The sequence below is a fragment of the Biomphalaria glabrata genome, chromosome 4 (genome assembly GCF_947242115.1).
Source record: "Biomphalaria glabrata chromosome 4, xgBioGlab47.1, whole genome shotgun sequence".
NCBI lineage: Eukaryota > Metazoa > Mollusca > Gastropoda > Planorbidae > Biomphalaria > Biomphalaria glabrata.
This window is the reverse complement of record NC_074714.1, coordinates 4,411,601-4,433,357: the sequence shown is the minus strand read 5'-3', so window position 1 is coordinate 4,433,357 and position 21,757 is coordinate 4,411,601. Positions and strand designations below refer to the sequence as shown.

General features: G+C 33.0%; 2 protein-coding genes across 5 annotated transcripts in view; one reads left to right on the top strand and one right to left on the bottom strand.

Annotated features, from left to right (window-relative positions):
- LOC106066212 (polynucleotide 5'-hydroxyl-kinase NOL9-like) overlaps positions 1 to 21,757 on the top strand; it is a 329,067-nt gene that overhangs the window by 282,842 nt on the left and 24,468 nt on the right. The gene's annotated exons all lie outside the window — the stretch shown is intronic.
- Positions 1,037 to 13,747, bottom strand: LOC106066750 (MICOS complex subunit Mic19-like). Of its 4 annotated transcripts, none has more exons than XM_056027021.1 (8): positions 13,544 to 13,747; positions 9,091 to 9,151; positions 5,749 to 5,765; positions 5,134 to 5,241; positions 4,899 to 4,969; positions 3,377 to 3,512; positions 2,228 to 2,315; positions 1,037 to 1,384 (listed from the first exon to the last, which is right to left on the bottom strand). In XM_056027021.1, exons 1-7 carry the CDS (start codon positions 13,607 to 13,609, stop codon positions 2,271 to 2,273), a joined length of 504 nt encoding a protein of 167 aa, XP_055882996.1. In that variant the 5' UTR covers positions 13,610 to 13,747; the 3' UTR covers positions 1,037 to 1,384; positions 2,228 to 2,270. The 4 variants fall into 4 exon arrangements, with proteins under 4 accessions (XP_055882996.1, XP_055882995.1, XP_055882998.1 ...); XM_056027020.1 differs by having other exon boundaries at positions 2,250 to 2,315; XM_056027023.1 differs by lacking the exon at positions 2,228 to 2,315 and having other exon boundaries at positions 13,544 to 13,746.

The window sequence follows — 21,757 nt, the reverse complement described above, 5'->3', positions numbered from 1 at the left end:
ATTAGTTTCATTTGACAATTGTATGTATTGTAATCTACAAACAGTACACACTTGAAATGTTAGCATTCAAAACAGGTGAGGATAACTTCCTAGAGGATCTCTTAACAAAATGGGATACTTTAAAGACCATTCACCAAGCAATAGACAAATCTCATTGCTTTAACATCATTTTAAAATCTCATTCAGAACTCAAAAAGATTTTGTAAATGTTAAGAATAAATTAAATAAACTTTTAAGGTCTTAGTGTTGGTAATGTTAAATAGAGAAATAGAGCTAGTATTCATTACCATCTAACTGCCTAATTCATTAGGTTTTATTGTTCATGGAATTATAATCTGACTGATGTTTATTTATTTTCTTTACAACTTAATATTTATTTTTTGTTTGTTTATGAACTTTGTCAAATGTACACACAACTAAATATGAATCAAATACTTTATTACTCCAAATGTCTCAGAATTAGTAAAAACCAATTCTATTTTTCTAGCAAGTCAGTACAATACAACTTTTGACATTAAAAATTAATAAAATTAGTCATTAAAAACATGTGTTCTCTTTGTTGTATGTTGTTTGTCAACTAAAAAACTTATGCTGGAATTTTGATATCAAGTAAACCAGCTATTGGAATAAAGAATATGAAAAACACAGCCACCTTTTTAGAAGTCTTTAAGGCAATTAAAGTCAGATCTGCTCCACCGCAAAAGAGCCTTATTGGAATTGCAACTTGGCTGAAGGAGCTAAACATTTCTAAAGCAACAAACTCAATCTCCAATAAGAGGCTAAAACCTCAATTCATTGGGGCTGCATGAGCAAACATTGGTTTCATTAGCAGCATTGAATAAATCAATAAGCATTAGACTGTCATAACCATTCAAGTTTCAGTGGTGACTTGCAATTTAAGATCTTAAACAACACCAGTCAGTCCAGTCTCTAATGTGTAAAAGACAATCAGGTTGATGCTAGATTAATCTTAGCCTATCCAAATCAGGACTTTATTACACAAACCACCAATACAATAAAAAAAAAAAAATTCCTCTAGTTTTATTATGTTTTATTTATATATATAACAAGGATGGCACTTTTCAAATGAAGGCATCCAGCGAAATCACTAACTCACAGTGTTAAGATTATCACATGATCCTAGGGAGTACATTCTATCAGCAGCAAGTCATTCAAACTTTCACACATCATATGAAGAACAGCACATTAACACACAAGTGTAGAATTCAATCTATGGACTGTTAGCTGTGGTTCTAACACACAAATAACACTGTAGTTTGTCCTCAAAGTCAAGCAATAAATAGATCATTCCGTGAGGTGCATGGACACAACTAAATGGAGATCATCCACTGGTTACATTTTTGGTTCTGTTAAACGAAGTAACCTGGAAGACACAATCATAGAATATTAGTCAAAGAACTGTCCGGTTTCACAAAAAGAAAACAAAATGACTTTCATTTACAAAGTATTATTAGAGAAAAGATGTGAAGTTTAGTTCATGGCTTTAAAGATGAAATCCTGAAAACAAAAAATTTGTCCTAGGTAAGATCAGACTTTGAATGAAGCCATAAGCCAGTGCCTCCCTATTTATATACCAAAACTAAAAATAAGAAAAAAATATGTCTCACAATTTAGTCAGTAAATAAACTGTATGATGATTGAGCAATGTGATGATTGAGAAATGTCTTTGACTTATAGTTGTCTTTCGTAAATAAAAAAAGTGACATCAGGAAAAGTAATTGTTATTTTTATATTAGATTTATGACTTCTACATTTTTCTAGCATGAATCATTAGGTACAATTTTTTTTTTTACCATTTTTTAATTTTTAAACCATCAATGTAACACATAAAATATAAAGTAATACATTAGGTACCTCTAGGTACCTACCAATGACAAAAAAAAAATGGTGGATTTTATTCTTCAACTACCTTAAAATAATTATCAAACTTTTGACTAGCATGTGTTAACTGAGAGAATGCTCTAGAGCTAAAAAAATAAAAGTATTTTCTGTGTCACGAGAAGTAAATATTTGAAAACTCTAAAATCTGAACATAAATAAACTCAGGTAAAATTTAACACAATGGTTAAAAAAATTACGCAAGAAAAAATTTCAATAACTTTCAATAAATAGAATCTTTCGTAAAATGGTAGCACCATATTATATGAACATTTGGAGATTGATTTATTAAACTTAAGTCACAAGCTAACTGTAACTCAACAAGAACCTGATTAGGAAATGCTCACTACCTGATGGACAGAGCACTCAGATTATAATAATGAGTCTAGGTCTCTAGCTGGCTTAATCCAAGCGCTCTAGAGATTGAAGAAACAAAATTGTTCACACTAGCTGAAATACTATCTATGCTTTGGAATTGTGTGGCTTGACTGTTAGACTCATGACTAGTCCTTGTAACAGAACTCGGTACTATAATAAATTTGTTTATTTATTGCCCATCAGCCCATACAAGTGTATTAACATGCTGCAAAATGTAACACAAAAACTAATGTCCAGTTCATAAGATCTCAAGTGGTTAGCTTAATGATTTCATTCAGACTACGCAATGACCCTTTCAATCCTTGAGACTTATGGGGAGAATGATGTAAAAGCCATCTGTTTCTGTGGCACTCATTTAATGTAGGTGTCATGTGGCCAGCACTTTTCCCTAACTAATGTAGCCATTACAGTAGGGTTGACTCAAGGTGCCCTAAATTTCACGGAATTCTAAATCACATTCTTCACCAGGATTCAAAAGATCAGCACTAAGATTTTGTCTTCATTTATTTCTTTAGAACACTAAGAAAAAAAATGCTAACAGTTAAAAAAAACATTTCTGTATTTTTAAGGACTGCAGATGAATTCTGAAAAAGCAAAGCAGTTTAAATATTTCACTGAAAAGACTAGAAAATATAAAAGAAAGAATAAATTTCAAGAAATATATTTTAATCAAAGGGAGATAATCCTAATATTTGAAAAGCTGGTGGCAACTTCTGCACTATTTAGGCCATGTTATATTCCTTTACTTTATTTTAAATTCTATTCTAAAGTAGAAACTAAAATCACAAATAGATAATACTAAATACAATTATATATACTGTAATGGAAATGTGAGTAAAATAATAATTTTTTTTTACCTTCCAATATATTTTATATTTGGAATTTTTTAAATTAAATTTTGTGTATCATTTTATGATAGATCGGGAGTTTACAAGCATATTTCTCTGAAAATTCCAAAAACAGCGCAAGAAAAAAACTATGGTGCCCACTAGAGTTAATAATACAGATAGTAAATGGAAATAACCATTAATCAATAGATTTGTAACTAAGCTAAGGGATGGCAGAGTGACACTAATTCAAACGCTCTGATCCAACTTACAGTTCTGGCTCTCTCCACGCATGTTGTGAAGGCATCCACGACAGAAGCACAATTGAGAACTTCTGTAGGATTGGCCTGGTAACATTCTAAGACTTTCAACTGCAGGTCTTGGCAGATAGGGCTACCTGTTGTCTTCCTGTGCACACAAAACCAAAAGAGAAATTAACAAAAGATCACCAAACTAAAACTACTATTGAGTTTAAATTAGATATAAACATACTGTATTGTATGAAGTAAGATAAGATGGTTAAGTTGTAACAGCTGGGCTGCACAGCTTAGAATACTGGTGATAGTATGACATGTTTCAGTCAATTGACTAAGTTCCTTACATAAAGTCTGGGAAAATTAAAAGTGTATGGAGCAGTGTACATGGCACTGACAATATTTTTCAGTCAGTCGACTAAGTTCCTTACACTAAGCCTGGGAAATTAAAAAGTGGATGGAGCAGTGTACATGGCACAGACAATAACTTTTCAGTCAAAGCTTCACATCATCAGATCTATTGATCGCTAGATCTTAAAAAAAAATTTAAGTAAACACTAGTTGTTAAGCATTGTCTTCTTTAAGTAATTTATCAGTAATATATTTACAAGAAGGTGGGTTCTATTTCTCCCTGGAAGCTATGTGAAGAAAACTTTACATCTAGTTTAACCATGAAAACTAGTTCACTTTACATCTAGTTTAACCATGAAAACTAGTTCACCTTACATCTAGTCTAACCATGAAAACTAGTTCACTTTACATCTAGTTTAACCATGAAAACTAGTTCACTTTACATCTAGTTTAACCATGAAAACTAGTTCACTTTACATCTAGTTGTCTAACCATGAAAACTAGTTCACTTTACATCTAGTCTAACCATGAAAACTAGTTCACTTTACATCTAGTCTAACCATGAAAACTAGTTCACTTTACATCTAGTCTAACCATGAAAACTAGTTCACTTTACATCTAGTCTAACCATGAAAACTAGTTCACTTTACATCTAGTCTAACCATGAATACTGCCTCTTACTTATCAAATCCTAAATTCATTTTGTTACTCATTAAAAGAGCTCCCTGACCCTAATACTAAACATAATTTTGAATGAAAATGTAAAACAAAGTCTATTAGTTATTACAGCTTAAATATTACAATGAAAATCATTAGCAAAAAAAAAAGTTAAAAATCAGCTTCAAGTTTCTGTGATTTTTTAATTTGTATATTTTTTAAAAGTTGTCGATTAAGAAGCTAAAATACAGTTCTCTTGACTAAGTCCACCGCATTTCAAGAGTTGTTCTAATAGAAATAAACTTGTTCTAGACTTTCAGTTATCACTACCTTGACTTTTATTTACAGAATACAATTACAAGTAAGCTGACAGGTTCCAAACAGTTCCAATTACTAGCTTGCTTTATACATTCTCTTAGTAAAGAGGTGACCTTTTCTTCATAGATTTGATCTTAATGGAAGATTGTAGTGTGTAGTATAATCTAGTGCAAATACAGGAATACTATCACTGACAACTTTTTATGTAACTTACACAAATTTCTCTTCTACTTCTTGCACTGCCTTAGCAAACTCTTCGTTAGTTAATTTCTGCAAAGCAGCGTTCTGGAGAGGAAAAAAATAAAGAAAATTCATAAATTTCTATAGAGATGAAATTTTCACAGAAAATGCCAATGTATTATAAAATACAGACGTTATTTCCAAAAAAAAAAAGATAATTATATATCCATGAAGAGAAAGACAATTTCAAAGTATAAGTCTTAACCTACCCTCTGTTGAAGTTCTTGTAATTTCTGTGTAAAAAAATCTTCTTCATCTTTGGTCAACAGAGACGATGATTTACTCTCGAAAGTTTCTGGCTTAAAAAACTGGGGAGGCTGTGGAGACAATGTTTTTTCTTGATAGAATATTTTGAAATAGAAACAACCTTGATAATCAGAAGTAACACTTCGATTTCAAGATAAGTTATATTATTACTATTTTACAAAGTTTAAATATGTCTAACTAATAATATAACAGGGGGTGCGGTGGTCGAATGGTTAAGCACTTGGCTTCCGAACCTGAGGTCCCAGGTTCGAATCTCAGTGAAGACTGGGATTTTGAATTTCTGGATTTTTTGAGGCACACCTGAGTCCACCCAACTCTAATGGGTACCTGACTTTAGCTGGGGAAAGTAAAGGCAGTTGGAAGTTGTGCTGGCCAGTTAACACCCTGCTCGTTAACTGTTGGCCAAAGAATTAGATGACCTTAACATCATCTGCCCCATAGATTGAAAGGGGAAACTTTACTTTTTTACTTAATAGTATAACTATAATTTTGTTAGTAAATTAAGCGAAATCAATTTGAGTTATTTGATTCCTGTAAGGGTAAAAAAGTTTACTTACTGCTGTAGGTTTAGTTTCTGTGGAGAAACAATGGAGATAATAGTGAAACTACACATTCAAAATATTCTTATTATAAAAAAAAGTAAAGAAAGCAATTCTGGATAGCTAAAGTATTTGTGACTAAAATATTTTCTGTTCATTTCAAATATGTTCTTTAGTAACTATTGGTACTACATTAGAAACATGACTATTCAGCAAAGATTTTTTTTATATGGCAGTGACTCTTTCACCCCGCAGACCTATCTGTATATCAACATTGAAAGTGTTTATTATCAATTAATTAAGAAAACTCTGCTAGATATCATTACTTAAATTAACCATTTGTTCGATTGAATTTCAGATATCTTGAGTTTGCTTAAATATATTTAAATAAAATATTATATTATCCTTAATATGTATCATGTTTCATATTACACTATACACTACAATCTTCCGTTAAGACTTTGTATCATGTTATGTTTTGATTTTACTATCTTATTTGAAAATGTGTATATCTAAATCTAACTGTTGTTCTGAATTGTAGTCTAAAGATATAAGAAAATGTTGTATGTTAACATAAACAATACTATCTAAAGACAAAGTAAAGTAGCAATTGTACATAAAAATAATGAATCTAAACTTACAAATACTAAAAACACAGCCTAATAAAATACTCAGAAAGGCACAATTATAAAGGCACATTTCTTATTCCATAAACTAGGACCAATTCATATAACTATAAGTTAAAGTGATCCTCCTTCTTCCCTAGAGCCTTGCCATGAGCATGGAGCACGTCTCGTCTTATAAAATACAGATATTACTTCAATGAATTCAGGTTGCCTGAATCAGCCAGGAAAATCATGAGTTTACATCTCAAATGAACATACATGACTAGATTAAACATGGACAGACTTGGGACATAGTCTAAGTTATAATTATCTTCTTAAAGGAATTTCTGTAATTTATAAGATAAGCTACATTGGTAGGCCGTTCAGTCCGCCTGAAAAATCGTCCGTATTTTTTTTGTCCCACTTCGCCGCGAAACGAGGTTAGGGTATCCCATTTTCTTTTTAAAAGCCTCTTGTAAATATAAGTCGTATATAGTCATGTGATACACCGTTGTACGCAGAAATGGATGACGTTTCCATTACTGTTTGAAATATTAAGATAGCTTAAGTGTGTACGAAACTGTTGCAGGTTGAAGTTTTCTCTTTGTAATATCTTCGTATTCTGTTGACCCTTAAGAAAATTTCAAACATCGTTTTAAAGCTCATCACTTGCCGATTCTATGTGTGTAATTAGTTTTTTTGTAAGTATTGACAATTCCAGCGGCTTTTGATTGAAAGTAATTTTTTATTTTGGTCCAATCAAATCACTCGCGCAGCCCTCTTTTTTTTCCCTACGCGTCATTCGCGATGTCAAAAGTAGGTCACGTGACTGGGCCCAGCCAATCACCTTGTGCTTACCGGCTGTATAAATGGGTCAAATGAATGAATGCCATGTCAGATGAACGTATTTTCTCACTTAAAATATTATTTCATAATGTTAATTAAAAGTTAAATAACATTAAAAAATCACAGGAATATTAATTTTAATGTATCTTAAAATATATATTTAAAAGCTAAATAATAATTAGATCTATATAGATTAAAAAAATAATTCAAAGTGACAATGTAAGACAAGACAACCAAAAGTGGGACAAACAAATAAGTAAAATACAAAGGCAAAGAAGAGGTCAAAATAATTAACTAAAAAATTTATAACTTTTGAACTAATTATCCGATTTTCAAAATTCTTTTTGTGTCATTTATATCTCAAAATTATCCATCTAGTATGATCTAGCTATAGTGGTTTCATTGCATATAAGTAAATAACTATTTTATCACTGAACTCCCTAACATTGGTGCTGAGGCTATAGCTATAAGGAGGAAAAAAGGAAAGAAAGCCAAAACACCACCTACCTTTCATTTTCAAGATCAAGATGTCAGTGTGTACAAATGTAAATAATTACAAAACAAATTAAAAATGTAGAAAAGTTATATCAAAACTAGATGCCCAGCATCAAGATGATCACACTGGTAACTAAGGAAGGAATCACCAATGTAAATGAACCAAACCACACAGTACTAGTGCTTTTTGGTTCAGATAAAATGTGGGAATTCCCAGAGATGTGGCACAAGGCTTTTTAACAAAACAAAATACTTATCTTTAAAAACTCTCATATAAATCCTTTATTATGTATAGTACTAAAAAGATAGGCCATTTGAAGCAATTTTATTAAAGTGACACCATGTTAGCCTCCTTCAGTCCAAGAACAAACAGGGTTCATCTCAGCCTGGGTATTAACTATGGTCAGAACATTGTCGCACCCACAGCAGTTTCTCTGCTCCATGTAGCTGAGGTGGCATTTAATTTTATTCTTTTTTTTTTACTTGAAAAATTATAACGGTCAAACTACAGTTTTCCTTGTGGCCAATGAGCTAGTAATTCTTTTCTCAACTATATATATATACATCAAGTTAAATTTCTAAGAAAATCATTAGAGCCGTTTTGAGATCAGCATTAACCCAGCTAGGTTTCTCCATGAAGGATTGATTTGAATAGAGGTATTGTAAAAAAAAAAAAAAACTATTTCTCTTATTTTACTCAACATCATTTTGAAAACTGTTTAAATATTTTTTTTATGCACTAAATAAGACTTTTAAATATTGTTTAAAAAATGGTGCATGCAAATAATTTATAAGATATAGGAAAATCAATGGCTTAGCAGAGTTAGTCTCTTGCATGCACAACTACTAGACTGTAATACATGGAAACACATTGGCAGTAGTTATTTTTTTATTTGAAGTAACATAAAAATGGTTTGCGTATATGGATATATTTTAATTTTAAAAACAAAAGAGTTGGCTTTAGTTGATGGTTGGTAGTTGAGTGAAGGTGCTGTTGTTGAACAAATTGGTTGTTCAACAACAACACGCCCACTCAACTACCAACCAAGTTTTCAATGTACTACTGCATCACTAAGGAAATACCCAATTAAACCCAACTTCTATACTTCTTACTATTGAGTCATTACACAAGTAGCCATATTTCGAGCAGATCATGGGGAAATCAAATTTTCAATAGCACTTAGTTTTTGAGATGTAAACCTGAATGATAGGCAGACTAAACAAAACTAATAACAACTTTTCCCTTTTAGGGTGGTGCTTAGAAAAGGAGGCAAAATGAAAAATTGTGTACATAAAATGTTTAACCTTATTATGCCAATAGAAATGTGTGTGGGACATGTTAGGATAATGATGCCATTGTTCAGTTATAAATAAGGAAAAATTAAATGTCAAAAGAAAATGAATCTTTATGTACCTGGAATTGCTTCATAAGCCTCAGGCTGTCCTTGAAGCCTCCGAACAACAGCCTCAGAAATCTGTGAAGCATATAAAATTTTGAACTTTAAAATTTCTAGGAGAGATGACAAATGTTATGGAAAATGCAGGTGAACTTCCTTGATAGTTGTATAGACATCTTTGTTACTGCCATGGTTAGTGGTTAGAAGCATTCCAAGTAGCAGAAGTCATTTATCAGGGAAGGACTTTGGGGAGACAACTATTTGCCCATACAGTAGAGACTGACAGGGTAGGGGAGCATGAGAGAACACATCAAGGGGATTGGTGAGACTTGTGAAATGAAACATGTATGGTGTGTATGCTAATAGTGCGATTGGTGAGACTTGTGAAATGAAACATGTATATTGTGTATGCTAATAGTGCGATTGGTGAGACTTGTGAAATGAAACATGTATATTGTGTATGCTAATAGTGCGATTGGTGAGACTTGTGAAGTGAAACATGTATAATGTGTATACATGCTAATAGTGTGATTGGTGAGACTTGTGAAGTAGTCATATATCTATGAATTCTATGTAGCAACAATTCTTCAAACCCCCCTCCAAACCTCCCTAGGCCCTAACTAATGGTTCCTTAGGGGCTAAATTTACTTCTATATTCTATACCTAATGATTAGAGCCTTTAGAGTGATTAGACTTAGACTTTAAATAGATTATTAAATATTTTATATGCATTAAAATACTTAAATTACTTAAATCATGTCTTAGATCTTAGAATTAAATTACTTAACTAACTAAAGTAGGTACTTCGATAAACTGACCTAGATCCATTTTTTTTTTCTCCCAAAAAATGGCTGAAAAGTGTGTCAGCACATTTTACCCTTTTTTTAGGGGTGGTCATTTCAATCAAAGTTTTAGCATATTGTATTTGATTTGAGGACTAATTATAATTACTTTTTGTAAACATAAGATATCAGAGATCATTTTTATTTGCTTTTGAAGCCAATCTGTTAAATTTTTCTTAACAAAAGTTTATGTGAAAGTTGACATTTTTACAACTTTTTTCCTATAAAAGTTACAACAATGCTGTTTGCTACAATAATTTATCATATTATGAAATGTGTATATTTCAAATTTCATTAAATTCTCTTGGCGCACTTTAAAGATATTTGATATTAAAATTAACAAAGACAAAGAAGGGTAAAATTTTCTTTTTTAAATACAATAAAAGTGTTTATGGTTACAACAATCTCACTAATTCTATTGAATTTAGCATGTTAATATATATATGTGTGCTAAGTTTGAACTTTGTAGCTTGGCGCACTCTTTAGATATTAATTTTCAAAGTTGATGGTTAAAATCTATTTTTATTAACAACCAACACTGTGATTTACTGGAAATGGTCAATTTCTGTCTATCACGAGCTATTTTTAGAAGCACACACAGGAATTTTTCATTTAGATTAACTTTTATAGTGTTTGAATGCTAGATTATGGAGAGGGAATGTGTCTTTATTATAAAGACTTTGTAATCTGCAAATTTTAAAGTAAAAGTTTAATTACTTTAAAAAATAATATTAAATATTACAATTTTTTTTTCATATTTTTAGCTCAGCGAACTAATAATTTTTTTTTTCTGTGTGTTGTTTTTTTCTATTAATATACAATATACATGTAAATTAATAGTTAATAAATGAGTACATTTTATTTTTAAAATGATGAGCTATTATTGCACAAAAATTCAAGTAAAAAATCTTTTAATAACTTCTAAAAAAATCGCAAGGTTTCTTTTTTATTTTATTGTCCGAAGCAAGAAATTTTTTATTTACAATCTAATTTTTAAAGCATTTAAATTAAGGCATTTTAAAATGATTAATTGCCAGTGCTCTACAAAAAGGTTAAAACTGTTTTTTTATGAAGTTTATGAAACTTATAGTCATTAAATTTTAGGAAATATTTTTCTGCGCAGTGCTATTTTCATTTATAATTTTTATAAGAATTATCTATGTGATGCATATAAATAGCTATTTAAATACAGTAGAATTATAATTAAACAAAATAAAACACAATACAGATCTCTGATTTGTTTTATTTGTGATTTTTGGGCTCATATGATGACAAAATCACATATATTTTTATTTTTTGTCGAAGGCTTTTTTTATATATTAATTAACTTTTTTTCAAAGATTTTATTGCTTGGTCTTATTTTTTTTATTTATTTTAACAGAATACTGGTTAATGTAAAAGAGTGTGAAGTTTCAACCCCATATCTTTAAGACTTTTTATAATACAGTTAATTAAAGTTCAACTGTCAGTTGTTTCGGTCACAGATTTTTTTTTTATTTACAAAGGTAGGTACTTCGATAAACTGACCTAGATCCATTTTTTTTTCCTCCCAAAAAATGGCTGAAAAGTGTGTCAGCAGATTTTACCCTTTTTTTAGGGGTGGTCATTTCCATCAAAGTTTTAGCATGTTGTATTTGATTTGAGGACTAATTATGATTACTTTTTGTAAACATAAGATATCAGAGATAATTTGTATTTGCTTTTGAAGCCAATCTGTTAAATTTTTCTTAACAAAAGTTTATGTGAAAGTTGACATTTTTACAACTTTTTTCCTATAAAAGTTACAACAATGCTGTTTGCTACAATAATTTATCATATTATGAAATGTGTATATTTCAAATCTCATTAAATTCTCTTGGCGCACTTTAAAGATATTTGATATTAAAATTAACAAAGACAAAGAAGGGTAAAATTTTCTTTTTTAAATAAAATAAAAGTGTTTATGGTTACAACAATCTCACTAATTCTATTGAATTTAACATGTTAATATATATATATGTGCTAAGTTTGAACTTTGTAGCTTGGCGCACTCTTTAGATATTAATTTTCAAAGTTGATGGTATCTATTTTTAGTAACAACCAACACTGTGATTTACTGGAAATGGTCAATTTCTGTCTAGCACGAGCTATTTTTAGAAGCACACATAGGAATTTTTCATTTAGATTAACTTTTAATTTTATAGTGTTTGAATGCTAGATTACGGAGAGGGAATGTGTCTTTATTATAATGAATTTGTAATCTGCAAATTTTAAAGTAAAAGTTTAATTACTTTAAAAAATAATATTAAATATTACAATTTTTTTTTCATATTTTTAGCTCAGCGAACTAATAATTTAATTTTTTTTCTGTGTGTTGTTTTTTTCTATTAATATACATGTAAATTAATAGTTAATAAATGAGTACATTATATTTTTAAAATGATGAGCTATTATTGCACAAAAATTCAAGTAAAAAATCTTTTAAGGTTTCTTTTTTATTTTATTGTCCGAAGCAAGAAATTTTTCATTTACAATCTAATTTTTAAAGCATTTAAATTAAGGCATTTTAAAATGATTAATTGCCAGTGCTCTACAAAAAGGTTAAAACTGTTTTTTTATGAAGTTTATATAACTTATAGTCATTAAATTTTAGGAAATATTTTTCTGCGCAGTGCTATTTTCATTTATAATTTATAAGAATTATCTATCTGATGCATATAAATAGCTATTTAAATACAGTAGAATTATAATTAAACAAAATAAAACACAATACAGATCTCTGATTTGTTTTATTTGTGATATTTGGGCTCATATGATGACAAAATCACATATATTTTTATTTTTTGTCGAAGGCTTTTTTTTATAAATTAATTCACTTTTTTCAAAGATTTTTTTGCTTGGTCTTATTTTTTAAATTTATTTTAACAGAATACTGGTTAATGTAAAAGAGTGTGAAGTTTCAACCCCATATCTTTAAGACTTTTTATAATACAGTTAATTTAAGTTCAACTGTCAGTTGTTTCGGTCACAGATTTTTTTTTTATTTACAAAGGCTAAAGAAGGCTCATTTTTGGCCACTAAAAATTTAATAACTTCCCTCACAATTAACTCAGCAATATAAAATTGGTATCATTGGAAAGCATTTCTCAAGCTCTATCTAACTAAATAGGTTCCATTGCATTGTGATCATTTTGAAATTTTTATCGAAGTACCTAACAAAGGCTAAAGAAGGCTAATTTTTGGCCACTAAAAATTTAATAACTTCCCTCACAATTAACTCAGCAATATAAAATTAGTATCATTGGAAAGCATTTCTCAAGCTCTATCTAACTAAATAGGTTCCATTGCATTGTGATCATTTTGAAATTTTATCGAAGTACCTAACTAAAGTTTACTAAAGTGTCTAAAGACACTATTAGTATTATTACTACTATTACTGATTACTCTAATTAAGTATAATATAATAATAATTACTTCACTCACTGTACTGTTAAATGTTACGTTAGTGTACACTAACACTATTCACTATGATTAATCATTAATTAATTTAATTAGATTTTATTAGATCTAGATCTATTTATTTAAATTTAAAAGAAAGTAAGTAAATAGAGAAAATATTAAATATCATATATTATGATATATCGCATACAGTTACTACATCTTCGCCTCTTGCATCCTCAACAACAACTCGTCTGGTGCTTCCACTACCACCCATTTATTTCTTTTTTATGAAAAGATAGAAAGGAGTTTAAGGAGTTTACAGCACTTTGAACTTTTTATATAGAGTCCCCTAGATTTAGATCTATTTGCCTTTCATTTAATGACACCGGAAGTAAGTTCAACTATTTATTTTTTACTCCGAGGTAAGAGATGCAGACAGTTGCATCACTGACCTATGAAGGACTTTCGAAACTTGTAAACACTGGCCTCTCCCCCCCCCCCCCTTTTTTTTTTTCTCTTTTTTCTTCCTGAAGACATTTTTTAGGAGGGGAGAAATTTAAAAAAAAAAAAAACATCATTGATTTGTTTGTTAACTGACACATCGGCCCATTTTAGACCACGTAACTTGGATCAATCAAATAAAAATAAAGCCCTATATGACACTACGTTTACTAGTCTGTCTCTACTACGAAAATTGCGATATATGAATTTCAGTTATTCGTCGATTTAGAAATAGACACTGGCAGATTTTTAATAAATTGCGTATCCTACTTTTATTTTGGTTCTTTCTGTTAAGACAATTTTAGAGCTAGATGGAACGAACTATATATATTAGATCTATTATAGATCTATCTTCCTTTTTAAAAAGCTTGTTTGTAAAATGTTTTACATGTTTCGGATGTTCCTTCAAAGTGGAAGATAATTACTTTCTAGTCCAAACCTCCCGCAGGACCACGGGGGATGGGAGCGAGCTGGGTTTGAACTCTGGACCATCGATAAATCTGAACGACAGTCCAGCGCGCAAACCGCACGACCAGGCAGCCATCCGTGGTACGTGGTAAACTATTATGATAACCAGATTGCGGAAAAAGGGGGTGGGGTGGAGGCCAGAGAGAGGAGAGAGAGAAAAAAAAGTGAGACAAGGAGTACGAGTGTTATGGAGCACTATATCAACTCACTCTGTGTGTCTGTCTAGGCAAAAGTTTGTACACGTTCATCTGCCTTATAGATCACACTAAGGTCTGAAAAAGAAACTTTTAGGTTTCTGATCAAGCTGAAATTTCGCACAATTAATAATTAACATACCTGACAACACAAGTGTAACATAATAGTAATATATGTACATTTGCACACTAGCGCGTCAGTGCAACACCGCTTGTGTTTACGTAATAAATGGAGTTCCTAAAATGTCTTCCCTCTTAAACACTAGTTTGTTATTTGTGTAATACAAATATTCTACATGGTGTCAGAATAAAACTTAAAAAGCTGTCCAGACAAAGGTTTTTATTAATCTAATAATGGCTTCTTTTTATTTTGAGCAACCAATCTTGAATTGGAATGCTAAAGATCTGTATCAAGAGTTTCTAAGGTTTCAACAGCAGGTGAGCTTTTGTTTCAAAGGACCGTTAGCTGGTGCCGATAGTAAACAAAAAGCCGGATGGCTGGGAATGTGGATAGGTCAACAAGGCCGTGAAGTTTACAAAACTCTAAATATTACTGATAGTGAAGAGGGAGATCCGCAATTTCTATTAAAGAAAATAGAAGACTACATAAGGCCAAGACAAAATAAAAGAGTGTCTAGATTTAGAGCACATCAGAGAAAGCAGGTAGAAGGAGAAAGTTTTGATAACTTTGTTAAAGACCTAAAGCTTCTCATTATGGACTGTGAGTATGACAACCCAGACGATATGCTTATTGATTTGATCATTAGTGGAGTCATACACGAAAAGGTACAATTAAGACTTCTTGATCAGGGACAGAAGTTGACCCTTAGCAAGGCTATAGAAATAGGACAACAATATGAGATGTCGCAAAGCCAAGTGAAAATGTTTAGGGGCCAAGAAGTTCCAGCGATCAAGAGAGGGTCACACAATGTACTCAAGCAGAAGTCTAAAGACAACTCAGATAAATTATGTAGTAAATGCGGCAAGAACCACGAAAAGGGAAAATGTCCAGCAATAGGAACCACATGCAATTTCTGCAAGAAGAAAAACCACTGGTTTCAAATGTGCAGAAAAAGACGCAACGTCAATCTAGTAGAAGATGACAGTCACAGTGATGAAAATATTATACCTGTTAGCACTGCAAGTAGCCAGTATAAAAAGGGTAATATTGAGAATATCAATGTCGTTGAAGACAAGTGGACTGTAAAACTAGTTGTGCATGGCAAGACATTAATTTTTCGTATCGACACTGGTGCAAGATGTAACATTCTTGTCAAGTCAGAGTTTGAAAAGCTCAAAGACAAAGTAAAACTTGCTTATTCAGCAAAGTCGCTCAAGTCTTACTCTAATCATGTTATTAAGACTTTAGGAGCAGTAGTGCTACCTTTGAAAAATAATATCCAAGAGGTGAAAGCAAGGTTTGAGGTAGTAGACATTAGTCAAGAGAACATTTTGAGTGGTGACACAGCAGAATGTTTAGGACTACTACAACGGATAGACAGCATAGAATCCAAGGCAGAAGACGAGTTACAAAGAGAATTTCCTGAAATGCTGAAAACAACTGGAACACTGCCAGGAGAATACAAGATTCAGTTACAGGAAAATGCTAAAGGAGTTATTCATCCACCACGTCGCTTAGCAGCATCTCTACGCAATAAAGTTGAAGAAAAACTTAAAGAAATGCAAGCTGATGGATTTATTACTGCCGTACATGAACCTACTGAATGGGTTAGCTCCATGGTTGTTTCGTTCAGGAATGACAAAGTTAGAATATGTATTGATCCAAAAGATCTCAATAAAGCAATCAGAAGGGAACATCACCCGATGAAAACTATTGAAGATGTGATCACTAATATTCCAGATTCGAAGATATTCTCAGTTCTCGATGCCAAGTCAGGGTTTATGCAAATAAAGCTTGAAAGAGAATCTTCATTTCTCACAACTTTCAACACACCTCTGGGAAGATATAGATGGTTACGATTACCTTTTGGTATCAAATCAGCGCCAGAAATTTACCAAAGAATTATGGATGAAATGCTTCAAGGAATTGAAGGAGCATATGTCATCATAGACGACATTCTAGTAGCTGGTAGAGATGTTGAGCATCATGATCACATTTTGAAACAAGTCATGCAAAGAGCAACGAAGTACAATCTAAAGCTGAACTATGACAAGTGCAAGATAAGGCAAAACAGAGTACCTTATATGGGCCATATCTTGTCAGAGAAAGGTTTAGAACCAGATCCAGCAAAGATAAAGGCAATTATTGACATGCCAGCTCCTCAAGACAAAGATGGAATCAGAAGATTTCTAGGTTTAATTCAGTACCTAGCAAAATTTATTCCTAATCTAAGTCAAGCAGATGCTCCAATACGAAAGCTTCTAAAAGATGATGTAGAATTTCAATGGAATCATGAACAAAACAAGAGTTTTGAAGAATTGAAACATCTTTGTACAAACCCTCCAGTTTTAGCATATTATGATGTCAACAAGAACGTAGAGATAGAATGTGATGCAAGTACAGATGGACTGGGAGCAGTATTACTCCAGGAAGGTCGTATAATTGCATACGCATCAAGAGCTCTCACCGATACAGAAACAAGATATGCTCAAATTGAGAAGGAAATGCTCTCAATTGTGTATAGTACAAGCAAATTTCACTGCTACATATTTGGTAAAGAAGTAACAGTTTATAATGATCACAAACCTCTGGAGCAAATCTTCAAGAAACCTCTATTGTCAGCACCAATGAGAATACAGAAGATGCTAATAAGACTGCAGTGGTATGATCTGAAAGTCTGTTACAGAAAAGGCAAGGAAATGTTTATCTCCGATACACTTTCTCGTGCACATCTACCAAATACTGATACACAGACATGTGAATTTACAGATGATTCAGTGCATATGATCTCTGTAAGTGATTCGAAATACAATGAAATTAAAGACTGTACAAGCAAGGAACTTTCAATGCTTCTTGAAGTAATTATGACTGGTTGGCCAGACACAAGAAGCGAGACTCCAATTGAAGTCAGGCCGTATTGGGATTCAAGAGACCAGTTATCAACTTCGGATGGTATTATATACAAAGGTCTGAGAATAGTCATGCCACCAAGCTTACGTAAATACATGCTAAATCTGATTCACAAGTCTCACTTAGGAATAGTCAAGTGTAAGCAGAGAGCCAGAGAAGTCATGTATTGGCCAGGCATGAATGCAGACATTGAAGTGACAGTTAGGGATTGTAGCAGGTGTGCTGAACAACAGAATCAAAATGTGTCAGAACCGCTAATACCTACCAAGACACCAGATCTCAAGGTGGTGAAGAAACACTTTGACTCCGAGAAACAGTCTGAGAAACATTGTTATGATAAGAGGAAAGGAGTTAAGAGTCATAATCCACTACAAAACGGAACGGCAGTCAGAATGCAACTTAATTCTGAGTGGAAACCAGGAACAGTAGTTTCGAAGCATTCTAAGCCTAGATCGTATAATGTCAAAAGTGGAAATAAGGTCTACAGAAGAAACAGAATACACATCAGAAAGTCTTCTGAGAAAGCAAACAGATTTGACAATATTTATGACTTTCCAGATGACATCTCAGAACAACCAGAACCACTAAATCTAGAGAGTCCAAGATTACAAACTACACTAGATTTTGAGCCGCCACTACACACTGCTTCTTCTAACACCTCTAGACCAAATGAACCTTATGTAACACGCTCAGGCAGAATAGTTAACAAACCCAAGAGACTTGATTTGTGATGAACTGATTAGACTTTTTAGTTGACTAGTTTGTTAGTTATTCTGATAAATAGATTTTCTAAATTAAAGAAGAGAGATGTAACATAATAGTAATATATGTACATTTGCACACTAGCGCGTCAGTGCAACACCGCTTGTGTTTACGTAATAAATGGAGTTCCTAATATGTCTTCCCTCTTAAACACTAGTTTGTTATTTGTGTAACACGAATATTCTACAACAAGAATCAATATAAAAAATAATAACCAATTAGTTATTTAAATTAACTATTGGTAATAAACTACTTTGTTTTGTATCTCAAACAAGCGAAAGAAATAGTACTTGACTGAATTAAGTGCAAGCTGAATTCGTATTTTTCCCAACTGGTCCAGACAAGTGATAGGATCATAGCGCATTGAGAAAGCTAAAAGCTTGAAATTGCGCTAAATAAAAACAATTAGTAAAAAAAATATTTCTAATTGCTCAGATTTTTTATTGTTATTCCAGACCTATTACAAATTTAATCACATGACTGATCCAATAAACTAATTTATACAATTACATTTAATATACGCTTTTTTTTTTCTGTGTTACTTTTGCATTACGAGAGGCCCTATTGTAATTTCATCATCCTCACAGTATAAGCCACCAACCAATCGCTAACTTCTTCTCACCGTCACCTTATAGAAACACACATACACACACACTCCATAGTCTCCATAACACCCATACTTCTTGTCTCATTTTTTTTTCTCTCCTTCTCTCTCTCTCTCTCTCTCTCTCTCTGGCCTCCACCCCACCCCCTTTTTTTCGCAAGCTGGATGCTTTTCATAATAGTTCACCGCGTACACTGATGTCCAACTTAATTAGACCAGCTGACCATTTTAATTTCCGACAACCTATGACCGAGAGGGTACAAAAACGAAATTAAATTAACCTGAAACAATTTTATTAGAAACCGGTGGATCTGTAACTAGTACCATCAATGAAAGTTACCTATTCTTTACGCGTCTGAAAATGGCTTCTATGTAGGCTACTTAAAATGTAAGCAACATTGTAGCTAGCTATAGCCAACGACTCCTTTTCTTGTCTCTTGTTTGGTAAATTTTCCCATCGATCCTCCCATCTCTAGGCGTAGTTTAACAAGAATGCCGCCATTGCATATTTGTTTTATAATACCGCTTATATATATGTTGTTGTTTTTTAATCAGCTACACTTTCTTTACAAACCAAATAAACTGGCCAAGCTTGGCATATTATCATGTTTCGCCAAAAGAAAAAAAGTACTGTTCACTTTTCTTGGTAGATTCTAAATGTAAAGTCTACTTCAATTTCATAAACGTACCAATGTTTAAAGGTCATGGTACCAATCCATCAGAGAAAAATGTATGGACAATTAGATAAATTTTTCAACCTTTTTTTTTTGTGTGTGGAAAGGGTGGATGTATTTTCTACACTTTGTGCCGACGTTTCGGCGGGCCGGACAGAACCACATCTCTATCCCTGGGCCGTATTTTGGGCATCAATATAGATGCTTGAATTGGAACGCCCCCCCCCCTGCCATAGATACAAAATTTTGTCCTGTAAATTTTCTTGACAAAGAAATGAATAAATCAATCAGTTATATAGGCCCTAGTGGTGTGTGTAGACAGCCGACGCCTATTGCCCCAGGCCAGCGCTATAGAGAAATGATCGAGCGGTCAATCGTGACGAGTTACGACGGTCAGCCAAGACAGTTCGGGAAGAATCTGTGTTGTGAGTAGAGATCAAGTGCGTCACGAAGGATGTAATCGGGTGACCACTCAGAAGGATCGAGCGATGTCCCTTCCGGTTCTAGAAGGCTAGTTGGGACCATATATAAAGAGCAGAGGTGTCACAGTTCCTAACGGGGTTCAGTACGCTCAGTACAAGTCCGGGACGAGACGGAGAGGCCAATGCAAGAGTTGATACGGCGGTACGGTTATTAACGGAGAGATATTTGTAGTCTTGTGTTACGTGCTGCCAATTGTACAGTATTGGCTGTTATTTATTGACATTAAACTATTGCGTTTATGAAATTGAAGTAGACTTTACAAACTATTTGGAGCACTGAGTTGTCAAGTTCTTTGAGTTGCTGGTATCGTGTATGTGCAGTTTGCAGAGAGCCTGGATAGTGAGATCGGTGCCTTCGATATGAGGTGAGATTCGTGACTTCCCGATCTACGAGTCAGTCCACTACGTTACGGCACAGTCAACGGAAGCCAGTAGAGTTCGTCCTGCAGTACAGAGTTGATACGACGGTTCAGATATCTAGAACATTGTGCAGTCTGTGTTACGTGTTGCCAATTGTACAGTATTGGCTGTTATTTATTGGACTTGTACGTTAATTTGTTGGAGACCTGAGTTGTCAAGTTCTTCAAGTTGGCAGTGTAGTTTGGTGAAGTTGCAGAGAGCCTAAATATTGATTCGTTACATTGCTATAAACCTGGTGGCGACACAGATGGGGGTAGTGCTGTGGGTTTTAGACTACGCAAATCGCCACAGGCCAGCGCTAGACGAGTGGTCAACTGTGACGAGTGACAGCACACGCCAGTTCGGCAAAGACCAGTGTTGTATATTACGCACGCAAGTCACGGCGCATGTGATCAACCAATGGTCGCGCGCATTCCATCCGATTCTAGAAGGCCTGTAGGGACCCTATATAAGAGCGAGTGTGTTAGACTCAAGACACTTCACGTTACCTGGCAATGTGACCAGTACGAGGCGAAGTCAGAACCAGAACGGTGTGTTAAGTCAGTCCGGAGCAGAGGCAGGTTTTTGGACAGTCAGTGCGATGTTGTTGCCAACTGTACAGTATTTGTGATGTATTTGAAATTAAACTGTTACTTTGGATCCCTGAGTTATCAAGTTCTTTATAATTAGTTGTGTCGTGTGGTGCAGTTTGCAGAAAGCCTGGATAGTGAGAAACGTTACAATATTGATAAAGAAAAATGTAAAAGTTGCTAATTGTTATGTTTAAACTTAATACATTACAAATTGAACATTTAAATTCTTATAGACATTTTCCGCTGCACTTTGCTACACAGTCCTGATCGAGCCACTACCCTATTAACATGCTTATAATGTGGCCCGGTTACGTTTTATTTTATTAGGGTTTATTGTTCTAATTGCAGCCCTAAACAGCCAAATGAGGGCCCAAATGGACGCGGTTATCATTAGCACATTGGTGTCATTAAAGGGGACAATATCGGCCCAGAATGGGCAAAACCACTACCAGATTCATTAGGGATTTCCAGAATTGTATAGTAAAGAAGCCCATACTAGCCCCAATGGTTCAGTAACTGACATTTTTATTAGGGCTCAATTAGGGAAACTCTTTATCATGTCATTATCATTCTGATGCTGGTCTCATTAAGTATCTGACATTTTTATTGGAACTCAATTAGGGAAAACTTTTATTGTGCCATTATCATTCCTGTTCTAGCCCTATATGGTTAAGTAATTGAAAAGTTATTAGGGTTTAGTTAGGAATAACCTTT

Coding starts and splice junctions, on each gene's coding strand:
- LOC106066750 (XM_056027021.1), bottom strand. CDS start 13,609: ATGGGTGGTAGTGGAAGCACCAGACGAGTTGTTGTTGAGGATGCAAGA. Junction 9,152..13,543: donor GAGGCGAAGATGTAGTAACT/GTATGCGATATA, acceptor TATGCTTCACAG/ATTTCTGAGGCTGTTGTTCG. Junction 3,513..4,898: donor GAAGTAGAAGAGAAATTTGT/GTAAGTTACATA, acceptor TTGTGTGCACAG/GAAGACAACAGGTAGCCCTA.